The sequence below is a fragment of the Cynoglossus semilaevis genome, chromosome 10 (genome assembly GCF_000523025.1).
Source record: "Cynoglossus semilaevis isolate Cse_v1.0 chromosome 10, Cse_v1.0, whole genome shotgun sequence".
Taxonomy (NCBI): Eukaryota; Metazoa; Chordata; class Actinopteri; order Pleuronectiformes; family Cynoglossidae; genus Cynoglossus; species Cynoglossus semilaevis.
Genome location: NC_024316.1, coordinates 3,500,721 through 3,525,682, shown reverse-complemented (window position 1 = coordinate 3,525,682; position 24,962 = coordinate 3,500,721). Strand labels below are relative to the sequence as shown.

General features: G+C 40.5%; 1 protein-coding gene and 1 long non-coding RNA gene across 5 annotated transcripts in view; one reads left to right on the top strand and one right to left on the bottom strand.

The window, feature by feature from the left end:
- Positions 1-11,736: 11,736 nt before the first annotated feature.
- On the top strand, positions 11,737-13,185 carry LOC103384624 (uncharacterized). The gene is made up of 4 exons (XR_522119.2): positions 11,737-12,216; positions 12,302-12,384; positions 12,545-12,709; positions 12,950-13,185. It is a non-coding gene; the product is annotated as an uncharacterized LOC103384624 (long non-coding RNA).
- Positions 13,186-16,830: 3,645 nt separating this feature from the next.
- Positions 16,831-24,962, bottom strand: part of scn8aa (sodium channel, voltage gated, type VIII, alpha subunit a) — a 40,636-nt gene continuing 32,504 nt past the window's right edge. For all 4 annotated transcript variants that reach the window (XM_025059274.1, XM_025059273.1, XM_025059272.1 and 1 more), the window contains 6 exons: positions 22,890-23,174; positions 22,738-22,791; positions 22,102-22,239; positions 21,904-22,008; positions 21,535-21,805; positions 16,831-21,440 (listed from right to left, as the gene is read on the bottom strand). In XM_025059274.1, coding sequence (XP_024915042.1) covers positions 20,281-21,440; positions 21,535-21,805; positions 21,904-22,008; positions 22,102-22,239; positions 22,738-22,791; positions 22,890-23,174 — 2,013 coding nt within the window. In that variant the 3' untranslated portion in view covers positions 16,831-20,280. The remainder of the gene's footprint in view (positions 21,441-21,534; positions 21,806-21,903; positions 22,009-22,101; positions 22,240-22,737; positions 22,792-22,889; positions 23,175-24,962) is intronic.

The following is a 24,962-nucleotide window of genomic DNA, read 5'->3' as shown; positions in this document are numbered from 1 at the left end:
TATTCTACAAAAAAAGGGGGGGACATATTAGATAGCACCCCATCAACTCTAAGGTTTAGGTTTTGACCTGGTTATTTATTTATATGTTTATTCGTGTTACAACACCACACAACACCTTATATTTGAATTATACATATATCCATATATTAATATTAATTAATTAATTTAGCTTTTTTTAGTTTGATTTATTTCCTTTTTTATTCATTTAAGTATGAACTCCCATACAGAGGGAACAAAGGTGGTGCCATAATAAATTAAATTCTTAACACGTTTCTTAACAAGCAGAATCCAAGTGTTGTGTTAATACAAATCAACAGGCCTTTCATTATTTTCTTAAATAGTCTGAGTTTTGAGCAATGAGAACTATACTAAACTCAAAACCTGGCTCTAGATGGAACATTTTTAGCAAAAATATTTCATAAATAAAACACTGATTTTTTTTTTTTTGCTTTTAGCTACACATGCAGACAAGGCTTCCCTTTGGCCTAATAAATAAAGGTTCAAGTAGAAGTTGCAAATGTTGGTACGATGTTGATACCACCTAGTCTCACATCCCAAGCTGGGTTGTGTCAGGGAGGGTATCGAGTGTAAAAACCTCATGTCTGCCTGGACGACCCCTGTGGTGAACCCTGATGAGAGAGATAAGCTGAAATGTATTAGGGAAGTGTACCACCTTTTTTGGTAACTAAGTTGATAGATTAATTGAGAAAAATATTTTTTAAAAATGCAGTACAAAATAAAGAAAAATGTACTGAAAGATGTAAATGAGTTAAACACCATTATTTTGCACCAACTGCAAGTTAAACAAAAGGCTTTAATTAAAACGAATGGAAAAACAGGACCATGAAGCCAGCCTGTTTCTGAAACAGTGTGAGAACAGCCACAGCAGCGGTGCTGGCCACTGACCTTCAGGTGCCGTTTGAGGGACAAGTCCATGATGCCGTTTTTACGACCAAAGCCCCCCTTCCTCCCTCTATCTCTGACCGTAATAGCTCGGCTTATGGTCATTTTCAGCTATAGGACATTTTATGACAGGTATAGGTATGATTGTGTACTGGGCCTGTGGCTGCAGAAGCACAGCTGAATACGTAAAAGAACAAGGTATGGGGCTGACCCTGAACCAGCCCCACACCACGGGTGGGAGGAGGGACAACGAGCACTGACAGAAAGGCCAGATTACTGCAGGAGAAGTTTGAGTGTGTGTGTTAATCTCAGGTGCTGTGGGCAGGTTTTAATATAGATGGTCAGTGAGGATGTGATGGTGGATAATTGCTTCTGGGGTTGTCACAGATGGTGCTGTTTGATCTGTTAACTACAGCCAGGCGAGTGCTCCGTCAAGGGCATTTTTACTGCTTTGATCTCCTTATCTCACCTGCACAATGTCACTCTCAACTAGTCCTGCAGAGTGTGTTCTCTTAGATAATGGACATGTACTTTTACATTGTTTTTTCAGAATTTTATTGTGTATTTTATTTAGGGGTGTCAATAAATTCATATTTTTAACACAGATGCTCATCAGTGCTAAACCTGTGGTCATCTACACACACGCCAGAAAAAAGTTTGTTTTCACTGAAGCACCTTGAGTTTAAAATACCACCTCAACGCCTCAAGGCTTTACCTTCAGGCTTCAAGGATTGCGTCAAATCAGCCTCACCGAGTGAAGGGCAGAAAGTAAGTCTATGGCTGACAGGCTGATGGACACAATTGTCAAATGAATTGTGAGAGACTGTAGCCAGAGTAATATTGTTGAGAACAACAGCTTCACCAAGGTTTTTAAGGCAACCATCAACATGCAGGGACTGATTTCGACGATCTATGTAAAGCAAAATTTTGAGTGATATTTTTACCTGATTGAAATTCTGTCATTTAAATTTGAAGACATAAAATGTAAAACAAATGGAACTACCTGCTCTATTTGTCTTCCTGTTCCAGGAATATGCAGAAACAGAAAATGTTTTTATTCATTATTAGAAATGTTGATTTATCTTGACTAATCATAATTAATTGTAGATAAACCACAGCTACCTTGCAATTGATTAGATCAAAAAGTTTAATCATTAAAGGGTTTAAAAGCAGGAGTACTCACAAACAACAGCAGACTAGCATGTTCAGAGAGAAACAAAGAAAGTGCGAAAGAAAGAGTGACAGGGAGCAGCAGCAGAATGATAGAGGTCTGCACTTGCCTCTCATCAGAGCTATTCCAAGCGGCCGCCCTGTCAGAACATGCCCCAGATGAGGTCTCTGCGGGTGCAGAGCGGGCTGTCATAACAGATGCCTGGAGCGGCGTCGGATCAGACGGACAGCTCTGAGAGGTGTTGGGCACACATATGCAGGGTCCGTCTGCATGTGAGAGCTACAGCCCTGCTGACAGACAGCCGTCATTCAGACTCTTCATCTTTTTCACTCTCTGCGTTTCCTCCTGCACTTTTGCTGGTGTTGTTTTCTCCTCCTGAGGCACCAGCAGGAGTAAGGCTGCACCACTGACAGGTTTACTTAAATATTTATGCTGACAGAATAAAGGCAAGAATTTTATCTCCAACAGAATGAGCCTCTGTATCCATCACATCCTCTGACTCACATGAGTTATTCACTTCCTAAATCCTGTCCACCTATCCTCAGAAGCAGTTCAAAAGGTTATCACGTGTGGAAATATTAATATGCATTTGTGATTTAAAACAAAATCAGGAATAATACCATTAATACATTTGACGACCCAATATAGCTTTAAGAGATCAGATAGGAGTCAATTTATTTTAAATGTTTTATGTATGTATGAAATCTACAAATCTCCTCAGTCACCTTCCTGGATTATTTTACACCCGCCGTCATAATCTAAGAACAATTTATGACAAGATTTAAATGTGAATATAGCTGAGGATTACAACTCCTGTTTATCTCATATCAGTCTCTGTGCGTTAAGTAAAAACCACTGCCTATATGCAGTTACTGTGATTTACAGTACAAAGGAAGTAAAGCTGCATTTCATTTTCTTATTAATCTTAAAAATAAATGCAATACAATACAGCTGGTTTAATATATGGGGGAAAGCGGAAATATTGTCACAAAAAGGCAAACAATAATGACTCAAATAAAAAAAAAAGGCTGATGAGTAAACACCATTTAAACCTGATGCAACTGCTATTATCTTTAGATTTGGAACTTGGAATATTGGCACCAGGTCATAGCTACTGGCTGGGTTTTCTTTACCCACTCCTGACTCTGTGTTCTGAGGCAGACTGCACCACTGAGTGTGGATCTGCCAGGAGATTTCCTTTGTTTTTCCCCCACAGTTGCCAAACACACGCTCAGTGTGTGATTTTTATCCTGATTTACTTTGTATTGTTATTATATACTAAAGTAAAGTATGAACATTGGCTGTGGTAGACTCCTCCACCCCCTGTTAAAATGTTTTTAGGAAGATAAGTTTAATTTCAATTCTAATTTCAAATATGTAAAGTCTGTTGAGACAAATGTGTTCTTTAGGGTCTAAAAATAAAATTGACTTGACCTGACTTTATTGTATCTTTATTAGCCTGAGCCTGAAAACCGATCAAGACGTCCTCACTTATCAAACAAACCGATTCAACTCCAGCTTTAAGGTTGCACCAGCCTTGTCTCGTGCCTGCACGCTCCATCCTGGTTTTTTCCCTCCAACATCATTGGCTCTCAATTTACAAAGAAACAAACACAGATGGGCCGGTGCTGTTACAGTGTACTGGGCCCTGGGGACACGTGTGTGAGAAATAGGCAGCGCTGTACACAGATGCTGCAGCTCATGTGATGCACATCTCACTGAAGGAGGGTGGACAGCTTCTCCAATCAACAGATCACCTTTTCAAATAGCCCTTTGTCTACGCCGACCTCAGGCAGCTGGCTACAATTAGCTGCCAGGACAGGACACAGCAGTCCAGCTCACCAACGACTCCATTACAGTGTGAAGAGGAATGGGTGAGAAAGAGTCACGAAAATCACAAGTGATCTGTGATCTGGTGTAGTCGCAAATCACCTCACTTCATGGGAGTGATTGTACCTTCTGTGGCTGTAACTCAGTTGGTAGAACAGCAGTCTTCAAACTGTGGGTTAGATTCCAGTCTGTGCAGGTTACATGCCACCCTGCTTGCAGCCATAGCGTCGGTAGACAGAGGCAAAGCGTGTGTTGTAAAGTCCTTTGAGTGGTCTACAAGATTAGAAATGTAAACAATTTTCTTTGTAACTTATCTACACTATTGCATTAAGGGGTGTTGGCTATACTGATGTAGGTTTCACATGTAGCTTTACCTGGTTGGCACAACAGAGGTGTTAAGTTCACTGTAGCCAACAGATAGCCAAGTATCTCCTTGGAAAGTCTTGTTGCTGACAGCAATAATAAATTGCAATCGCACTAATCAATTGTAGACCAGCTTGAACCCCTTAAGTCCTTAAGAATGAGAGGCTGGGGAAAAAATCAATTTGCAATTTACATCAGGCTGATGAGTGTTGAAAACACTAAGAAAGAGACAGCTCTGAAGATCCACGTATAATTACATCCCAGCCAGTGCGGAGCTGAGCTGAGACCCTAACATCATCATGGCTTTGACAATCGATGGTACTCAGCACGACTCACAGTACCTAACACTGCTGTCACTCATGTTGCACAGACTCCTCTCAGTCAACCAAGAACTGGGTACCACACAGGGGAAGTGATTTGTGTTGCATCAATGGCCACCGAGTGTGTGTGCTGACAACTTTCTAAGTAACCTGGCTTCCAGGAAATAAAGCGACCTGAGTGGAACACAATGGGTCTGGTTGGAAGAGGACACCACTGGGGTTAGGGAGCATACTGTGTTCAAAGTTGCCAGAGGCTACTGCCATGTTGTACTGAAGCCAGTGAACACGGGGAAATCAGATCTGTTGATGTGTCAAGAGAGCGCTGGACTGTGAGGCCTCCCTTTTATTCCTGTTTTAGACAACAGGATGCGTCGACTCACAGGAGTCATTTGGGTCCTCTGTGTCTCCGTCTGTCCCTCTTGTTTTTCACGAACACGCGCAGCGAAAATAAAAAGGGTCTTGACACATTAATGCAGGGTGCTGCGCGCACAGCCAGGGACTCAGCCAAAAGTCATAATGAAAAACAGAAGTAGAGGGAGGTGATTGAATAGTCGCGGTTTCAACTGTTTTGTTTTCTAGTGGAGACAGAGAGAGGAGGCAAAAAAGGAGCAAGCTTGAAGGGTTAAATGTTGGCAAAAAGCGGGGAGGGGACAAAGGGCCCATTGTAAGAGCCAGAAGTGTCCCCGGAAAGGAGGGGAGAGAAAAGAAAGCCACCACTGGCTGGTCCCCCGGACCTATTGTAAGCAATGGGGAGTGCAGCCACGCATGACAGATGTCCCTGGCCATTGTTTCCTCAGCAGCCTTCTCTCTGCCTCCTGCTCCGGCTCTGGAATTCCATGAGATGGCCTCCGCCTGTGGGAGTCGTTCAACATGCCCTGTCTCTTGCTCCGCGTTCTCTACCGCCACCCTGGCTGTGATGGACCAGTGGGTGTGCACCGAGACGCTTTAGGTGGGACTGGGCAGCACTTAGTGGGGTGTAAGAAATGATACTTCACAGAGACCGCTGTTCCCACAGACCTGTCATTTATAGAGCACTTATTAAAAAGCATTCACAGCTACAGCCTTCTGTCCATTTTTCTTGTATGATAAGTATGCCTAATAAAAGTGTTCCTTCATCCAAAATTTAGATTCTGTCATCCGCAGCATTGAAAACCATGCTTGGAGAAAACTGTTTGCCTGTTGCAGATACGAGTTGATTTCCAAGATACTGCTCTGAAGCAAAAAGACCAAAAAAGAGAGAGTCATGGTCACGCTAACATTTATGGGCTATGCACCACAGCTTTTAGACAAGAATGGAGCACGGAGCATCCTCAACCCAATATGCCGTAAATACCTGTGCAGAGCACTTTCAGTGTGAAACTATTTCTTACAATTTGGTTATTTATTTAGTACACAGAATGTTTATATAGATATCTGCATGTTTGTGTGTGTGTGTGTATACACATCTGACATGTACCACATAGTCATGTTGCAAAAACCACAACACAAAATCTGACATTTACTGATTGAAATCAATGCCATCAGTTAGATATGTAATAACATTGGAATGGCATTAAAGCATTGCTAATGTTTCATTTTTGCCTCAGGGCTTTGAAGTGAAAATCGCTTTTCCGCAATTGTTAAGTGAAGGTGAATTCTTATAGAAGAGTTGAGGTAAGCTGTTTTTATAAAGCTGGGACGTTTTGCCTTCTCCATTCAGTGGCCCACCATGTGGCAGACCTACAGAGGCGGCTCGTCGGCCTGTCAGTCACTGCAACTGTGTGCCAGTGGGAAATGAGCACAACAATAGAGCTGTCTGGTTAATGGGTGAGAGAAACAGCAGACACTCCTTCATTTCAATGCCATGCCACCACACTGTCTGTTCTCTTTCTCCTTTTCTTCTTCTTAGTCTTACCCACATTCTATCAATACTCATTCGTTCTGACTCCAATCAGCTTCCCCTCCCCCGCTTGCCTGTTAACATTTATTTCAAACACACACATTCACATTCCATTGCATTGCATTAGCACGAGAGAGCCACACAGATGAGAAAAAACGTTGTAAGCTGAATGGGAAAACTGTTTGTGAAGGCACTGAAAGTTCACCAGGTGAATCAGCAAGTTCCTGTTGAATCATTTATTGAAGTAGAGTATACTGTACTGCACCTCTAGCTGCTCTGCTGTACTGTCTGACATGCTGCCACAGGTCCAGCACCCTGATCGCTCACTTAACACTGCAGCCCAAAACTAACAGCTAAACAACTGATGGGAGAGCTGTAGCTCAAAACACACAAAAACAATTCATTTTGCACATGGAGAAACAAAAATGTTTATGGGTCTCAGGATTTCTCAACTGTCCTTGTTAAAAGAAGAGCAGTGGTGACAGATGAAGGACAAGCGGCAGATGTGAAAATAGGACAAAAGTGATGCAACATCCTGTTCTATACAGGTTTGGGGTTTTTTGCACTCAAATTATTTTGGGGAGAGCAAAAATAATCAAACCATTTATCATACTTCTAGAAAAAGGTTATTTTTGCGATGGTATATTTTAAAGTACATATACATGTACAGACAGGACAAAATGTGTCCAACATATATTGTATACCAGTAATCCAAAAGTCCCATCCTCAGCCTATTTATCTGGCATACAGGGCAGGTTAATGTAAACAGTGAAGCCACATTAGCCACACACGTTTCTCAGCCCACTAATATCAGGACTCATCCGATGTCAAAGCTGAGAGCTCAACGCCAAATTACACAGGAGGTATCTGTAAACAGAGATTATTTATTCTTTCTAACTAGCCTCCATAACCTAATGGGCCTGACCTTCAATCCAGTGGTGGAGAAAAGCTTGACATATGGCCTAGTCTGCTTGTCCATGGTGGTGACCCTGTACTGGGCCGGCAGACCCCTGGGTAAAGTCAAATGAATGCATGTAAACATTTAGCCCCCCGCGCACTGTGCCATGATCCCCCATAAAGACTTAGGTGACCCCAGTCAACATCAATCAGACAGAATACAATGGGAAGAATCACACAGGGGGAGAAAAAGAAAAGGTTGAACCAGAATTTTAATAAGCAGAATGTGATGGCGACGAGGATGGAGATCAGCTGACCAGGGGTAAGCCGGGCACTCCTGCCCCCTGAACCGTGAGCGAGGATGATGAGGAGCCCTCAGTGCATGAGCTTTAGAGATGAGTGGATAATCTACTTCTGTGGCTTTAAGACTAATCTGCCATTTCTGCTCTCTAATTCAAATCACAATGGAACAAATACAAGACTCATACACTGATTTGATTATTCTGAGTTCACAGAACAGCCTGTGGTGTATTTGCACTATATGGCAGGGATAATATATAAAAACAAGAAGATAAAGTTTTCTTTTTAATAAAATATAGATGCGTAAACCGGAAAAGTCCTCAACACCAGTACACGATGTACTAAGACCATTCATAACCTCTGTCTTGCAGCTCAGCTGAGCTCCATCTCTGAGGAACATGCATCAAGTAAACAGACAGAGGATGGTTGTTTTGACAGCTGCAGGGACACCATTACTCCATTTCTCTGTCTTCTCAGATAAGAAGAATCACCAGACTAGGAAACACAAGAGCCAGTTAAGTCTTCCTTGCTGTAATATACTGTAGTTATGTTGTCATCATGGGGAGTATGTCTGCATTGTGGTGGAGATGTGAAGCCGCAGAAATAACGACAGTTACCACACACTAACTCACCAGAGCCTGACTGGCTGCTGTGATGTCTGCAGGAGCAGGATTTTTTTGTAGTTACACGGTTTATTAATTATTATTTATTTTAATCTGAAAAACTAAAACAATTATATATGGTCTGGTTATGATGTAAAGTCAGTTACGATGGTTTAGAAGTTGTCAAAAAGGTTTCTTTTTAAGCTTTTTAAAAATGTATTAATGCACTACACAAAGTCATGCATAATAAAGATAAATGATACAATTTAAAACACTGCAATTATATAACACAATCACAATTGTTAATTGTATGTCCTAAATTATTTTATTTTTAACAAGACTCAATTTCCTTTGTTTTGTTTGGGCTGGTTCTGAAATAATATAAAGAACAAATGTTTTTAGAAATTTTATCAGGTTTAAAGTTATATATAAAAAATGAACAACATCTGCAGTTCTGTTTAAGAGTATAATTCATTAACATGCAAATTATAGAAGATTAAAAAAAAGGCGGCACTACATCTTCATGTCATTTATTGTCCTTATTTATGTCTCAAATAGTGTTGCCATAATTTGTTATATCGTCATATAAACATTTGGCATAAACATCAATACTAAGCATATTACTGCTCCTTGTCGGCTCTGTGATGTGTCATTTCACACTATTTTTTGATAGGATTAGTCATTTCTCTTAGCCCGACACATGAAATCCTTTACCTTGTACACATCGTCCACAGCCTGAGCCAGTGTTTCACTGGACAGACACAAAAACATTGATCCATAAAGCCAGAAAGATACAATATCTTTATGTTTCCTATATTTTAATACTGGCTTTAAAATTATTTTAAGAAAAAGGTTTTGTTTTTAATGCATGAATCTAATGTCTTAGGGCAAGTTTAAATCCCTCAAAGAATTGTTGTAAATACTGTAAACTTCCTAAAATATCTTCCACTTCAACTCTTTTCAGCGCAGGGACATGACACAAGGCTGTCATGGGACTGCAGTTGTCCACAAGCCTCCACCCAAATCTGCTGAAAATAGACGACCACAGTTGCTCCACAGCGACAGTCTACTCCACCCCCCCCACCCCACCCCACCCCCATAGACAAGTCCAGGCTGCAATGCACTGTGCTTTTTTTGCTGTTATTAAAGAAGAAATAACACTCCCACTGATCTGAGACTTTCCTCTATACCATGGGGGGGATGGGGGGAGGGGATTCAGTACTATATGAAATAAGTTAAGGTACATCTTTAGGAACCCATGCTTGTGCCCCCCTCCTTCTCCCTGACCCCACCACCCATTCTCCATGGCTGGACGTCCATGCCCCGAGTGCGCTCGCTGGAGCACAGGACCCATTAGAATGGTGTCTATTCAATAGTCTTCCTCCAGATGCTGGCTAAAACAGTCCTCCAGGCTACAGCAGGGGGTGCAGGAGGGGAGAGAGCAGGAAAAGGAGAGAGCTATCTGATAGCCTATCATTAACAGCGTAAATAAATTAAAGGGGGAAAAAAACTCTAAACAGTTTCCTCCATTTGAGATGTTTTTAGTCTCAGTGTTTTGTCTCTTGCGACTTTTCAAAAAACTGTTATGTTTGGCTTGAGAAGATGTTTACTGTTGCACCACTGATACACGATCAATACAGAGCTCTGTGTGGAGAAAGGTCTCTCACACTTGGTATGCCTTAGCTAACATTAGTGATGGGCCCATCTTATTTTATTCTCCTAATACAGCATGTACAAGTACATAATGACATCATTCTCTAATGTTAGAGACCGAGGGCTGCAGAAGAGTAAGCTGGGGAAAAAATAACACCGAACCACAGACACCACCCTAGTGTCTTATAGTCCCTATGTGATGTGTATTTAGCCGTTCTTTCAGTTTACAAGAATGAACAGACCAATGCAATATTAATGTCTCAATCAGCACCACGTTATAAAGCAGCAGGAGCAGCAGCAGAGAACAGCACCACTGTTCCTGTGAGCATGACCCTCAGTGACATGATCCCTGCACTGAACTCAGCCTCCTCTTTTGGTGAAATTATATATCGTATATAGACTCAGACACTTATTTCCTCCCTCCCTGGGGTAAAGGGTCACTCAGGGAGTCGGTGGTAGGATTGGATGAAGTGTCTTTTTCTCCAAGGATTCCACATACTCCTGGTAAAAACTGCAGTATGAAATTAAAGATTCCTGACCCTTCACTACCAGAGCTACAAATTACATTCAGATCAGTTTCCAGGATTAGTAGTCTACATTCGTTCAAACGATATTTCAAAAATCACTTTTCACTGTTGTATTTGTTCATTTATTAGAAAACTACTATTTTTATTTTGTTTTGACAAAAAAAAATCGATTACAGAATTCAGATAGAATGTAATGTCATTGGCCTCACGACGTGAGCCTTAAAAATGCTATGAGCAAGTCTGGCATCTGGCGGTTAAAACTTGCAATGACACTCTCTATATACAAACCAATAACAAGTTTGTTGTCATTTATACAATACAGACCTTTTCGTAAAATATATAACTCTAAATAAAATGTTCCTCTTGAGTGAAATTATTTAACAACAAATTTGGATAGAAAACCTAATAAATCCGACCATCGTTACGATATTGTGCAGTTTAGTGATGCAAATGGAATAGAAAAAAATAATATTTATACTCCTTAAAAGTGTAAAAATATAGGCTTCTGTTGCTTGCAAATACAAAAAGTATCCCCACTGAGATGTTGTCAGGAACGAACAACAAACAACAACAACAATACAACAACAAGAAGAACATTATCAAAACATAATATTCCACAATTTCAATGCAACCACAAAACTAACCATAAGATGCAACAAGCATTGTTAACGGAATGTAAAATTGACAAGATGTTCATTATTGAATTTGAAGGGATTTCATTTAAACGAATTTCGAACTTCCAGCTACATGAATGACAACAAATATCTGACAGAAAGTATTAAGCTTTTCTGAAAAGAACTAAAGAACTAATTAAACTGAAAGGCGTATGACTTACCTCCCCAACAATCAAAAGGAAGTTCAATGGATAAAATGAAAATGTTTTTATTCCCAAGTATCATAAAAGTGGTACAGAAAGTGCCGAGCTGTTGGCAGCCATTTTCTTTTTTTCCTTTTTTTTCTAACAACAGGTGACTTGATTGGCAGCCAATCCCAGGCTGGTCCATGAAGTCTCCACCAATCACCTCTTTGTTCCAGTGTAGCTGTGTCTCCGTAGTGTGGACTGATAGATGTCGTTGTTTGTAAATTGCCAAAACACGTTTTATCATCTTGTGACTAAATTCTAACAAATTTACGTTAATATTCGATAAAAAAAGGAATAATATTTTGATATATTTAATATTAATTTGAAAAAAATATTTTTGTAACTTAGACAAGCATTTGACCATGTCACTGATGACATCATCTATGGTCACATTAAACTCAGTGGTCACATTATGATGTAATGAGAATATATTATAAAACGTATTAAACCTACTGAAACACATACAAATGACTCTTTGTGTTTGAATTGAATTTCTTCTTATAAAACTGTTTTTTCTTATAATAAACCTAGCCAAACAAACAGTACAGAAAGAATGTTCTTGTCATCAAACACCAGGACAATACTTCTCCACACCTGCTACTGTCTGAAGAAGTCAGAGTGGGCTGTGACCTTTGACCTGTGAGAAGATGACACACCATTACCGTTCCTATCGACAATGATCCAGACCACCCTAATGAGAAAAATGGGTCACGGGCTGAAGGAGGTGAATTCAGTGTCAAACTAGGACACCTGCTGTCCATGTGGAAGTGAAGAAGACCATCGTTTCTTCTTTCTTTACTCCCAGTGTTCTCTGCTGAACGTAGACAAGGCATCTCTGTGGTTTAATCAATACGTGCTGCAGGAAAGAAGGAACTGTTCTCCACTAGAGACCTGTAAAAGTTTGTCACGGTAAGTTTAAATTTTTATTTAAAATTGTTGTGATATGTTTGTTTGTTTTTGAATCTAACTAGTGTGTTTATTTCTTGACCTGAAGATGAGCCTCCTCGTGTGGTGTATGTTGATTCTGTTCCTGTGTTCAAGCAGTAAAGAGATGGTGGTTCAAACAAGACCAGTGAGGTACAGATTTACTCCTCTTCTGTTTAACTGTTTAACTAAGCTCATTTAACAGAACAAGCTTCAGTATTTAGCTTTAGCCGTAGACAGAAATAATAATAATAATTTCTTTTATGAGCTACACAGAGTCTGCTGCTGAAAATTAACCGGTCCTGCTTTTCAGCACTGCTTTCCTTCGATGGCATTTGTATCAGATGGAAAAAGGACAAAACATTGTACAAAACATCAAACGACATTCAGACGGAACCTTTTCCAGCGACTTCAGCCACTATCTCGATAAAATTAAGGCCAAAAATTTTGTGGATTGGTTGGCCAGCGTGAAACAAGGGTGAGCCTTAAATCCAACAATTTCATCTCTATTCCTTTTCATATGTGGAGAGTTACAATATATATACACACACACACAGTATATATGCATGTGTTTTAAAGTTACAGTAACTTATGTATATTTATATATGTGATATATATGAGTTTTTTATTTCTTAGTTAAATGTGTATTACCAGAGGTAAATTGTACTTTCTTGATTTATTTCTTTTAAATGATTTAATGTTTATGTATATTTTACAGATGTGACGAAGCAGCGCTACGCATTTCAGACGTATGACCATCTGTATGTAGCGTGTTTATGTGTTTATAAGTGTTCTTTGTATAAAGAAAAACTATCTGTCAGTTAAAAAAATGCTGAGGCATTCTCAAATGGGCAAAAAAAGAGAAAACCTGTTGTTGTTGTTTTTTTTAAATAAAACACATTTTATTCCGTGCTTAACGTTCATTTCCATGCTCTGCTTTGCGTAAAATGTCTCCTGTCGTTATTTAAATCAATCACAGATGTAGCCTGAAAAAAAAAACAATTACTCTGAAGTCTGAAATTATTGGTTTGATCTTAACAGTTGAAATCGACGTCGTTTATGCATGTATCGGTTTTGACCACAAGAGGGTGGTGTTGTTTAGTACATACTAATCGCTGGGGTGATGAAACGCCCAGCTTTTGAGAAGATTTTTTTAAACTTTGTGGGTGTAGATGTATCTGGTAGGTTTATTTTGATTTACTGTCTATAGCAGGCATATATTTACATAGTTGCACAATACGGTTATGTAATAGGGTAAGTAGAAAATACAGTCGGTAATGTAGTGTATGTTGTGTTAGCATAGGTGCAGAGAAACCGTTGACATTTACTGGTGATAGTGTTGCAGGGTTTTATTTATGTGCATGTGTTGTTGGGGATTGCTTCGCTTGGGTGGAGTGTGGAGGGGGTAAGGAGGGTGGAGGGAGGCTGGTTGTGGGTCTTCCTTGTCTCTAATGGAGAACTGTGTCATATGAGGGTGCAGTTGTGGTGGGAGCTCCTGGCTCGTGGCCATAATAGCCCTGGCTGAGAGCTTCGTCCTCCTTCCTTCCTTCCTCTGATTCTCTGGGGAGAAAGACAGACCGCGGGAGGAGGGAGGAGAGATGATGAGGGGGAGACAGAGGAAATTGGACAGGGGCACACACAACCCACAGACCTTTGGTTTCAGTATAAGGTCGAAATGTGATCAGATAGCTGCAGAGACATGCTTTTACTGCTGGCTGTGTCACACTTTACCGCCTGTTTGACTTTAAAGGGAGTAACACTGTGCCTCAGCAAAGTGAGGCAATGGCAAGGCATAAAAGGAGGACACGGAAAGAAATGAAGAGCCCCTGGTAAATACACGTTTACCACACACTAAATGACTGCTGTTCCCTATCTTTAACACGTTATCAAATTCGAGGCAACCCTCTTAAAAAACACAGGGACACATCAGATTGTTATATTTAATCCCATTCAGGTCTGCCCACGGAGAAACCACATGCTGAGGGGAGGTGGGATGAGAGGAACACAGATTAGACGGAGAGGGAGGAGGAGATGGAGAGGACAGTGAAGGTGTGGCAATATGTGAATTAGGTCGAGCTCCTCGTCACACGAAAGACATTTTTTATGACTGGGTTTTATTTCACCCCAGCCAGGGTTGTCCTGTTCTCATACAACACCCAAATCCCATACAAATCCCTCTGTTCCGGTCAGGGCGTGCATCATTGCATCAGTAGAGGCACTGCGGTTGCCATGGTCACATATGTCCTGGTTCATTAGTGTCCCTTGTCTTTTTTTATTTATTTTTTAATGGGTTATTTTGCAGTTGTTCTGGTGTCCTAGGCAGCCATTCATGTGCCACAAACTGATGGATTCACTGGACCGAACTGGGAGTGTGCTGCTGACTCAGCCTCGACTGCTGCATTAATTTATCTGCACTGCAGTGCTCCACCACCTCCCTTCCTTCTCCTTCTCCTTTCCTCACTCCTCCCTCCCCTTCCTGAAACTCTCCCTCCTTCCCTTCTCTCCATCTTTTACCAACAGCCATCCTGGAGAATGGTAGAGAAGCCATAGGATAGAGACAGTCAATAGTCAATAAGCTACAGCGTCCAATAGCCTTCACAGTATGTGTGAACAATCGATGAAGAGAGCCACATGTAGTAGATCTGAAAAGAAGACATGTAGAGATAGTGGGTTTCAGGGAAGGAAAACAGGACGACTGTTAAATGTGGAGAATTTGATGACAAACAAAATACAAAATAAAAAAAATATGATAACAAATGTGTCTTATGGGAAGGTTGGAGGAGTTTGTATTAGCCTAGCTTAGCATTAGCACAAAAAAGTGAAAAAAATTTAAATTGTGCCAAAAAAACACACATTTTAAACTGTATTAATCACAAGATAGTGATGGATCAATCATGATTATTTAGTGATTAAATGTGATCATAATTAATCATCATTAATCATGGATAGTCAACAAGAACATTTCTATATATTATAAAAAAACATTTATGGAAAAGCTGTTTTCCTTTGTGACTTATGCGCTCTTTATAAATGTAAATAATGTGGAAAAAATGAAAATAAAAATGTATTAAATTATACCTTAAATTTAATTACGTTGAAATACTATATCAAGGTTTTGTTCCATAGAGTTGGTGAATTTTAGTCATTACTGTGCATCTTTATAGCAGCTCACCTTTGGAAAGTTCTGTGAAGTCCTTGTCCTTAATACAGGGACATTCTTCAGTCTTTTGACAGCCCTAATCTACACAAAACAATGGTGTTGTTATGGCAACCTAAATGCACTCTACTACTCCACTTTACTACTACTCCTATAAGAAATGGAGGCAGTGACATTCCCTGTGTTTAGATTTAATACTTTGTGCCGAGTCGTCGCTATAAAACAAAGTATTAGTCCAGATAGAGTTGTCTGGCTGATGTGGACGATTCTTCGCCTCATTTAGACGCTCCACTAAGATTGATTCGAAGGGAACACACTTATGGAAACCAATGTAAAAAGTGCAACAGAGCAAGAACAAATCAATATTCCTGAGCAGGGACGATCTCTGCCCTGTTTACCTGAGGTGGGGAGGTTATGAAGGCGACGCCTTCTAAGATCATTCCACTTTGTGTGACCACAACGACCTGGACCGGAGCACAGATGGACTGCACTGGTCCACCCTCTGTCTGTGAGGGGGTTGTTAACACAGTGCTCTTAACAAATCCAATAAGTCCATTACATTTGAAAGGCTGCCTTTCATGACCCTGTTACCACAGCAGCACTCAGCTCCATTTTACAGGATGTTTTTGGACTTGTATTCACACACACTGCTTCACAGAAGTAAAAAATAACGCACACAAAATGGTAGCGATGGCAAAATCCAGGAACATGATCTGAACCCACAGAGCAGAGCAGGCGAGGAAGAGGATCAGCATTAAAAAAACACAACATTCACGTCAATGTTCCAGGTTGTCAAGAAACAAAACACCAGTAGTAGTTGGAAGGCTGCTTTATTGGTAATAAAAAGGTTCGTGCTCAAATGAAGACAATCTTTCATATATTCTCACCAAAAGCCCAAGTGGTTGTGCAACACACCATCGTATTGTACTGTTTATCCTCTATCAAGGTGTCAAATGATAACAACAGTTTCAAAAAAGCTTTTTTTTTTAAATTTCTCAGCAGAAAATAAAAGAAAAAAAAGCCTATAATAATGCTTTAAAAAAGAAAATGAGGCCTATAAAGAAATATTGATACAAAAATAAATTTCAGATGGAAGAACGGAAGAAACAGAACAGAAACAGAGAAGGCAAGCTGCTTTTTCACAAGCCAAGTGAGTGACACACATAGCACTAAGAACAGGACATTTTTGAGATAGCTGTTTTTTGTTTGTTTTTTTCTTTTGTTAACATCACACATTGTTATTAGTATGAAGTAGGGCTGTGTGGATGATCCTCCGGCAATGTTTCTGTCACCACATCCCTGATTAATGTTGCTCAAAACCCCATCCTGCATGTTTATTTGTATCTCTTTTTTTCCTGTGTGGCGTCAACGTCTAAATTTGCAGAAAAAAATGCAGAAAAGGCACATGCCAGTGAGTGGGACACTAAAAGAATCCTTTAACAAAAGAAATAATAGGATGAGAAGCCGGACATGATCAGACGAATGTGAAGTAGTAATGGCACTGATGTGTGTGTGGGTGTGTGTGTGTGTAAGAAGAAGAAAAGGACGTGGGGAACGAACACTCTGAGGGGGAATGAGGCAGTCAGAGAATAGTGTTTTTAAACATTTGTGTGTACCTGTGCATGTGAGTGTGTGTGAGAGGCTGTGTCCTGTATATTCAGTGGCGGTGAGGTTTTGACAGTAGGTGAGAAATGTGCTGGTAACATGATCCTTTTGTCATAATCAGGCTACAATCCATGGCAAGCAGCTCCAGTAAAATCCAACATGAGCTATCCCCCAAACACAGAAGGGTGCTGGAAAGGTTTAGACATCCACTGAACGTGTTGCACATAAATCAAATGTGACAAACAGTGTTCATCTGTTTTATGTATATACATATAGACACATATGTATACATGTATATATCTTTTTGTATTATATAATATCTATATATCGTTCAATTTCCGTCAACAAAGTGAAAAGTGTCTCAAAAAATCCAAAAGGTAACAAATGTGACGAAGGGCATAGCTGGAAGCCATTCTATATTATTGTTATTTATTTTTTGATTATTAGTAGTAACATTTTTTTAAAATTCCGTATTTACAAAAAAACACAACAAAGCATGCCGATAAAATAAAATATGATACAATATTTATAGTTTTCTCTCAAAAAGTTCGTTCTTTTTCAGCATTGTGCCATTTACATCATAGCCTGCACTGTACATATATAGGTTTTTGTGTATTCTTTTTTGTTGTTTTTTTTTTCTTTTTTCTCCTTTTACAAGTGTGAATGTATCATTCTAAAACATTACATCGAGAATGAACATGGGTAGATCGAATGACATTACTCACTCTTCCAGTAGATCTCATTGGGAATGTATTTGGTTTCAGTGTGCAGCAGCCAAACTGATTCAGAGACCTCATATTGTAAACAGACCTCAGGTATTCGTACAGACAGGGGCTTCTGGTACAGGCAGTGTTAAACACACCAAACAGCATCAATGGTGCGGCGATGGACACCAGATTTATACCTGGATGTCCACTTATCAGTAGGACCATCACTCCTGTGTAGAAAAAAAGTGGCAGGAACATGGCGAGGAGGCAGTTGTGTCTAGTGGACCATTGAAAAAAAAGCCTCAGGTTGTGTGTTGTTCTTGTATCATGAAAAACACCCACAAAGCTTATAATACAACGTAGCTGCATCGATGCGAGGCCTGCTGATGTTTTATCACGGCGAGTGTTAGGCTTCTATACCTCCATCTCTGAATATCTCTAAAGCGGGTGAAAGCCTTTGAAAGCCTGCAAGAAAGTGAGAAGACGGTGCAAGTCTGGGTCCAACACCACACAGTGTTCGCGAGGTCCCACAAAAGCACAATGATACACTGACAAACATGGGACTTTCAGCACTCTGACTCAGACCAAATCACTGCTCCTCTCTTCGCTTGAGTTTCCTTCTTGTTCTTTATGGCAGTCGGTCTAAAACCCTGAAGGGAGGGGCGCCACCTATGTATTGGTCCGGTCGTACTGTTATTTATCAGCTGTTCACCTCCCTCTGACATCAGACAAAAAAATCAATACGTTTCCGTGGACACGCAAGTCCTTCATGGCCGTCCATCTTTCAAACTAGCTAGGCACGACAAGGCATGTCCTGGTGATAATTCTATGCTAGCTCCTTTGTTTCTAGATGGTCAGCACCATCCTCACTGTTCAACACCTTATCTGAGATTGTAATATCACTCCCTTCATCTGGAGAAAAGCTGGCCATTCAGAAAGCTCCATCTGAGACATCAATCACTGTTAAAATTTTGATATGGATTTGATACAGTACCAAACAGGAAGTGTTTGAATTAAATCTCTACAACTACAGTCTGTTCTTCCACCAGCCCAAACCGAATAGCAAAAAATACAAAAACTATTCATATCCCATTTCCAGGGAATTTGGCAGCAGGTGAAAAATCTATTGACCACATCAGAGCTGGAATGGTGCCATCTATAGGTTCCTTGGCGTGAAACATCACCTGTTCTCCTGGCCAAGGGTTCTGGTAAGAAAAGTGACTTTATAATGGATGTAAATAAATAATAAAATGGCAACCTCGAAGATTTTTTATAGACCTTAACCTGGCCCCATAAAATTGGTGCATCATCAACATAAAAAATATCTTGATTCCTTCCTAACAATCACACACTCCAACAACCCACCAACAGCAGCAGGAAAACTGTGTCTATCTGTCTGATTCTGATCAGCATCATCACCTCTGAGTTCTTACCTCCTTCCATCAGCTGAACATTTAATGAAGGGATGAATAAAAACCCCAAATCAGTTGAAAAAAGTACTACTAAGGTTGGAATCACACAAATATCAGTCCCTTCCATATTCTAAATGCATGTATTTTCAAAATCTTCATCTCTTGTATTTTCCCGTTGGACAGCCTCAACCTTCTATCCAGACCACTGCAGTGGCCTGAGATTTAAGTGTCTTGTGGACTATGATTAACTCATGCATGATTCCTGATCAAAACATGCCTTCATGCAAGTCATTTCTATGCATTGAACGAGCACAATAATTATTAGTTATCTGGAACTCGGTCTGAGCAAGTCTCCTTCAGCCCAAGTCAAATCAATGACTAATGACCCCAATCCTGGTCAGTGTGAAAGCCCATGTAGAGAATGCCTTTTCTAAGTGTCAGTTTAACAAAGAGGAGATGAAAAGACTAGTGACATGGGCTAAATGTAATATTTTTCTTTCTTTTTTTTTTTTTTTTTTTGCTGCTCAAATAATGTTTCGATGCAAATATACTCAGCACAGACAACCAAAAAAAACCAAAAACATTTGTTTGCAGTTCTGGGTTCCCTCCTTCCCCCACTTCCTTGCAAGTGTTTCATTCCTAGCTAAACGTGTGTTTCATTATCATTGTCTTGGTAAACTCAGCGTTTCAGACCCTCATTTAGACTGCTAACACAGTTCTAACAGGATCTCTGAGATCCGGTCCCATAGCATTAGAGCTCTGCTGTGGGGATCCACACTGGGTGGTGGCAGGGATTTTGCATTTCTCCAATTATCTGGCAGAGACTTCTGTGCCTTGGCAGTTGGTCCCCAAAGAATTGTGAGTGATTGGCCAGCACACTTCGTTAGTCACTGTTTTTTTTTCACTTTATGTTTGTTCCTCATTTCTCTGAACTTGGTCGCTATGCAGCAAAAGTTCCACGGTAAACTGATTGCGTTTGGTTCAGCTATCCTTGATGACTTCAGAGACCACGCTGCCCCAGCAGTTTTCAAGTCTGTAAACATTTTGTCTATGTTTTTGTTGTTTTGTTTTTTTTCTTGCTTGCAAATGATCACTTTTTCTACATTTGTTGGGTTTGGGCTCAGAGTCTCATTTTGCTCTGTTTTTATTACATTTGAGTCACTAAACCCTAACACTTGGATTCCCACTCATCTTTTTGGTTTTTGTCCTTCTCTTTCCTGGCAAACTCCTCCTTGTTATCATCCTGTTTCTCCTTGTCGGGTTTGGTCACACTGTCGTACGATGGCAGAGAGGCAGTGGAGGGTGTGCTCTCCTTCTTCTCCTGGTTGGTCCCACCATTCTCGAGCTTATTGTTAGTAAAAGTGTGGCGCTTGAAGATGATCCCGCGCCTGATGAGGTGAGCACGAAAGGCGTTCTGAATAATTCTGGCAGAGACATCCTCCTGTTTGCGGCGGAGAGTGGTGGTGATGGGTTCGTACGAAACCTTGGAGGGGTTGGCAGCCACAAATCGCTCCTCCATCTGCTGCCTCAGCATGTCCAGCTCACCACTGTCACCCAGCACACGCTTGGTGAATGCAAACAGGATGTCCAGGCAGTGAATGCGGTCGCCACTCACCATAGGCATGTCCATGGCTATGAGCTCTATAGTGTTGGGCTTTGGCACGCGAAGTGGGTGCTCCAATGCATCGGCAAAGTCAGACAGCTTGGCAAAGGTGATGAACTGAGAGGCAGTGGGGTCAAACTTCTCCCAAATCTCATAGAAGGTCTCAAAGTCATCCTCACTGAGTGGATCAGCACTTTCCTCTGTGGCCACACTGAAGTTCTCCAAGATGATGGCAATGTACATGTTGACCACAATCAGGAAAGAAATGATGATATACATGACAAAAAAGAAGATTCCCACTGAGGGGTTTCCACAGTCTCCCTTCACGGATGTACCAGGGTTCTCCAGGTTGGGGTCACAGTCTGGTGGGTAGTTGAGGATCGGCAGCAGCAGGCCATCCCATCCAGCTGACGTTGTTATCATGAAGAGGATGATCATGCTGTTTCCAAAAGTCTCAAAGTTGTACAAGTCGTCAATGCCTGCTCCGTGCTTTACGTAGCCAAAGTTAGACATGCCAAAGATGGAGAAGATGAACATGACCAGGAAGAGCAGAAGACCAATGTTGAACAGGGCTGGCAGTGACATCATTAGTGCAAAGAGGAGCGTTCGTATGCCTTTAGCTCCTTTGATGAGACGGAGAATACGACCGATACGAGCCAACCTGATCACCCTGAAGAGGGTGGGCGACACAAAGTACTTCTCAATGAGGTCAGCCAAGAACATACCTGTGGTAGAACACACGGAAGGAAACGATCAGAACACAACAGACTTCTACAGCTTTCATATTCAGGTGACCTCCTGACAGCATCTCTCACTCACCAACGATGGACAGAATGACCACGACCACGTCAAAGATATTCCAGCCATTGGTGAAGTAATAGTGACGAAGTGCAAAGAGCTTAAGCAGGAACTCCGTAGTGAACACTACGATGAAGATGAAGTTGACCCAGTACAGGACGACCTCAGTTTCGTTGGACTGATCGTCTGTTTCCACCATCATGGTGACCATGTTGAGGCAAATCAAAATCATGATGGAGATGTCGAAAACCTGCTGAGTCACAAAGTCAAACACCATTCCCTGGATCTTGTTCTGTTAGAGAAGAGAAGACAAAGAATTGTTAACAATAATTAGGTTTTAACAAAACAGTCGGAAGGAGAAAAATCAAGGAACTGCAACAAAGGACACACCTGCGGTCGAGGAATAGGTTTCTGTGGTTTTTTAGATCCCAGTTTTTTCATTGCATTGTAGTATTTCTTCTGTTCTTCTGTCATGAAGATGTCCTGACCTCCAAAGTAAAGGGACAAACAACAAGCTGGTTATAATCACACTCTAAACTTCATACCTCAGTTCTTCAAATAAAAAAGAGACAAAGAGGCTGTTCTTATCTTTTTCTTCTGCTGGTTGAAGTTGTCAATGATGACACCAATAAAGAGGTTCAGTGTGAAGAAGGACCCGAAGATGATAAATATTACAAAGTAGATGTACATGTAGATGTTGACTTCATAGTCTGGTTGGTCTTCCACCTTTACGAAAAGAAAATATATTAAAAGTGATAGTTTATCTTTGAAATGACTCCACCTTTACGAAAAGAAAATATATTAAAGGTGATCTCTTTAGTGCTGGGTTAGCATGTTTTTAACAATCGCTAACAGACACCAGGCTAAGTACCTAGCGTACTGTAAGATTTGGTGAAAATAATTTCCATTCATGTTCACTTGGCAGAAATTTGTTATATATACAGTACAGTTAGTGTTCTTTCACTTCTTTGTATTTAATGTTGTTTTCATTATCCCAGAATTTACCTTCAGGAGGCGGAGCTTCCCTACAGTGGCTGCCATGTTGGATTATCTTGATTTACGTAGATGAGCTCCACAGATAATGTGTTTTCATTGAAAAATTGGGGGCACCTTAATCCCATAGAGTTTTATTTTTAGGGTTAAATGAGTTTAATGCTAATTTTTTTAAACAGCTGTGTGTCAGTTTTTTATCAATGATACCTTCTTTATCAAAAAAGCAAGTACCTCTCTGGAATCCACAGCAGCGTACATAATGTCCATCCAGCCTTTGAATGTGGCCTGTGGAACGAAAACAAACATTTAATTAGTTTTGAAAAGTTTTGAAAAAGTACCACAAGAAATTGGGATAGATTGCTGAGTTGGAGCAACATTCTCACCACTTGCAGCAGAGCAAGGTAGCCGGCGCCCACATTGTCAAAGTTGATTTTGACATTCTTCCACCTGACTTCGGTGTGGTTGTCGTTCATGAGGGCCACACACTCCGTCTTGTTGTTGACCTTGTCCAAGGGAAAGTACTGCTCGGCGGTTTCATTGAAACAATAGTAGTACTTGCCGGCAAAAAGGTTGACACCCATGATACTGAAAATCAGCCAAAAGATGAGGCAAACCAGCAACACATTCATAATGGAAGGGATGGCACCCACCAAGGCGTTGACTACCACCTAGACCAGACCAGGAGAGACAGGATATGACAAAGTGAGAAGCAGGAAAACAACAGCATTACAGTCAATCCCCTCCAACAGGACACTCCATACTGTAATGGCATCACATTTCTAGTTGGAAACAATGCTCAGCCATTTATTCTACTAAGAATACGCCCTGCACACGTCTGTAAAGTACGAAGAGAGGTTTGGGGTAAGATTAGGCAGGAACGCTGCATCAGCACTATTCTACTGTAACCAGAGCAGCACTGATGTGACTTCAGAGACGCTACAGAAAGTGGACGTGTGTTGCTATGAATGCAAAGTATATATTAAATTTAATATAAATGTCAGCAAAAATTGGACTGTTATAATCCTTCTTTACAGTGGCAGATTAGAAGACTTTATGATTTTTGAATTTTAAGTTGACATTTTTCCATAATTATAATGAATCAGTTGGAAAAACGGGTCTGTTTCAGCAATACACAAGATTTTTAAAAAATGTTATCTCGGATAATTATGAAGTCATAATTAATGTAACACACACACACTCATACACACACACTACAGTAAAACCAGTACTGTTTTCTTTACTGCATGTTAATAGTAATCCTCCCTATTTAAAATGCCCACTCATACATGACAGAGAGACAAATGTAATACAGATGTTATAAATCACTCTAGTGTTTACCATTTCACTATGAAGTGTCTTGTTGCTCCCCAACCCCCCATCACCCAGTGCAGTCAACATTCTTACCCCTACTGACTCTTTGATAGAACATCCCAAATCTTTATCTCATGAAACAGATTCAAATTTTAACACTATTCTGAAGGAGGGTTCCCACAGGCCAACTCAAAATCTGCTGTTTTCAAAAATGTAGAATCACCTAACTTTATTTTAGCCAGTCAAAAGCTGGTCACTACCAGTGTCACTGTATACAGGCCGACCAGCAGCTCTCAGGCAGACAGCTGAGCATGCATGTCGTTGGCAGACTGGATTTGTGGAGCCATATTCCCTCGTCCTTACAGTCAGACAGGAAGGAGCTCCAGAGCGGGATTCTCTCAGCACGTACACAACCTCACTACTGATGGACGTGAGGCGCTTCAATTTCACAGCACATGTACTGTATGTAAAATGCCCAACTGAATTGCTCAACACTGACCAAACCAACTGAATCTTTCTCACCCAGTTCTGACATTGCACTTGCTGAGAGAATGGCTCTTCGCTTCATCTGAGATGCAAATGAAGTGCTTTCAGAAATAGTTGTTTATAAGGGACGTTAGGCCATGCTGAGTGGAAAGCATTCTCAAAAAGAGGGAAAATGGCTTTTCGAAAAATGCATAATGTGCATCGGCAGTTATATTACATGCGTGTTACATGTCATTGTGCAATCTCAAGAGCCGCTCAAATCAATACATAAATGAATTAAGAATTGGATAGAGAGACAGCGGCCACTAAATATACACCTGACAATTCTTCTTTATGTATGGCACCTTCAATAACTTATCATTTGAATTATATAACTGGATATAATTAACTATAACTATAATACTGAAATGAAGTAAAGGAGGTTTAACACGTTTAAAGTCCTGGAATCCTAGATTCCAACTCAGCATTAAGCATTAAGGACAGAGTATAGACTCACTCAGATCTGTGGTCTTCTTTAATCACTCTTTTTCTACCTTTAACTCTCTTTAACACAGTGTCATCTCTCTATCCTGGTACTTTCATATTCATTTATTTATTGCTTTGACTTCAGGTTTTCAGGTTTATATTCAAACAGAACAGTGACTTAATTGATAAAAGTT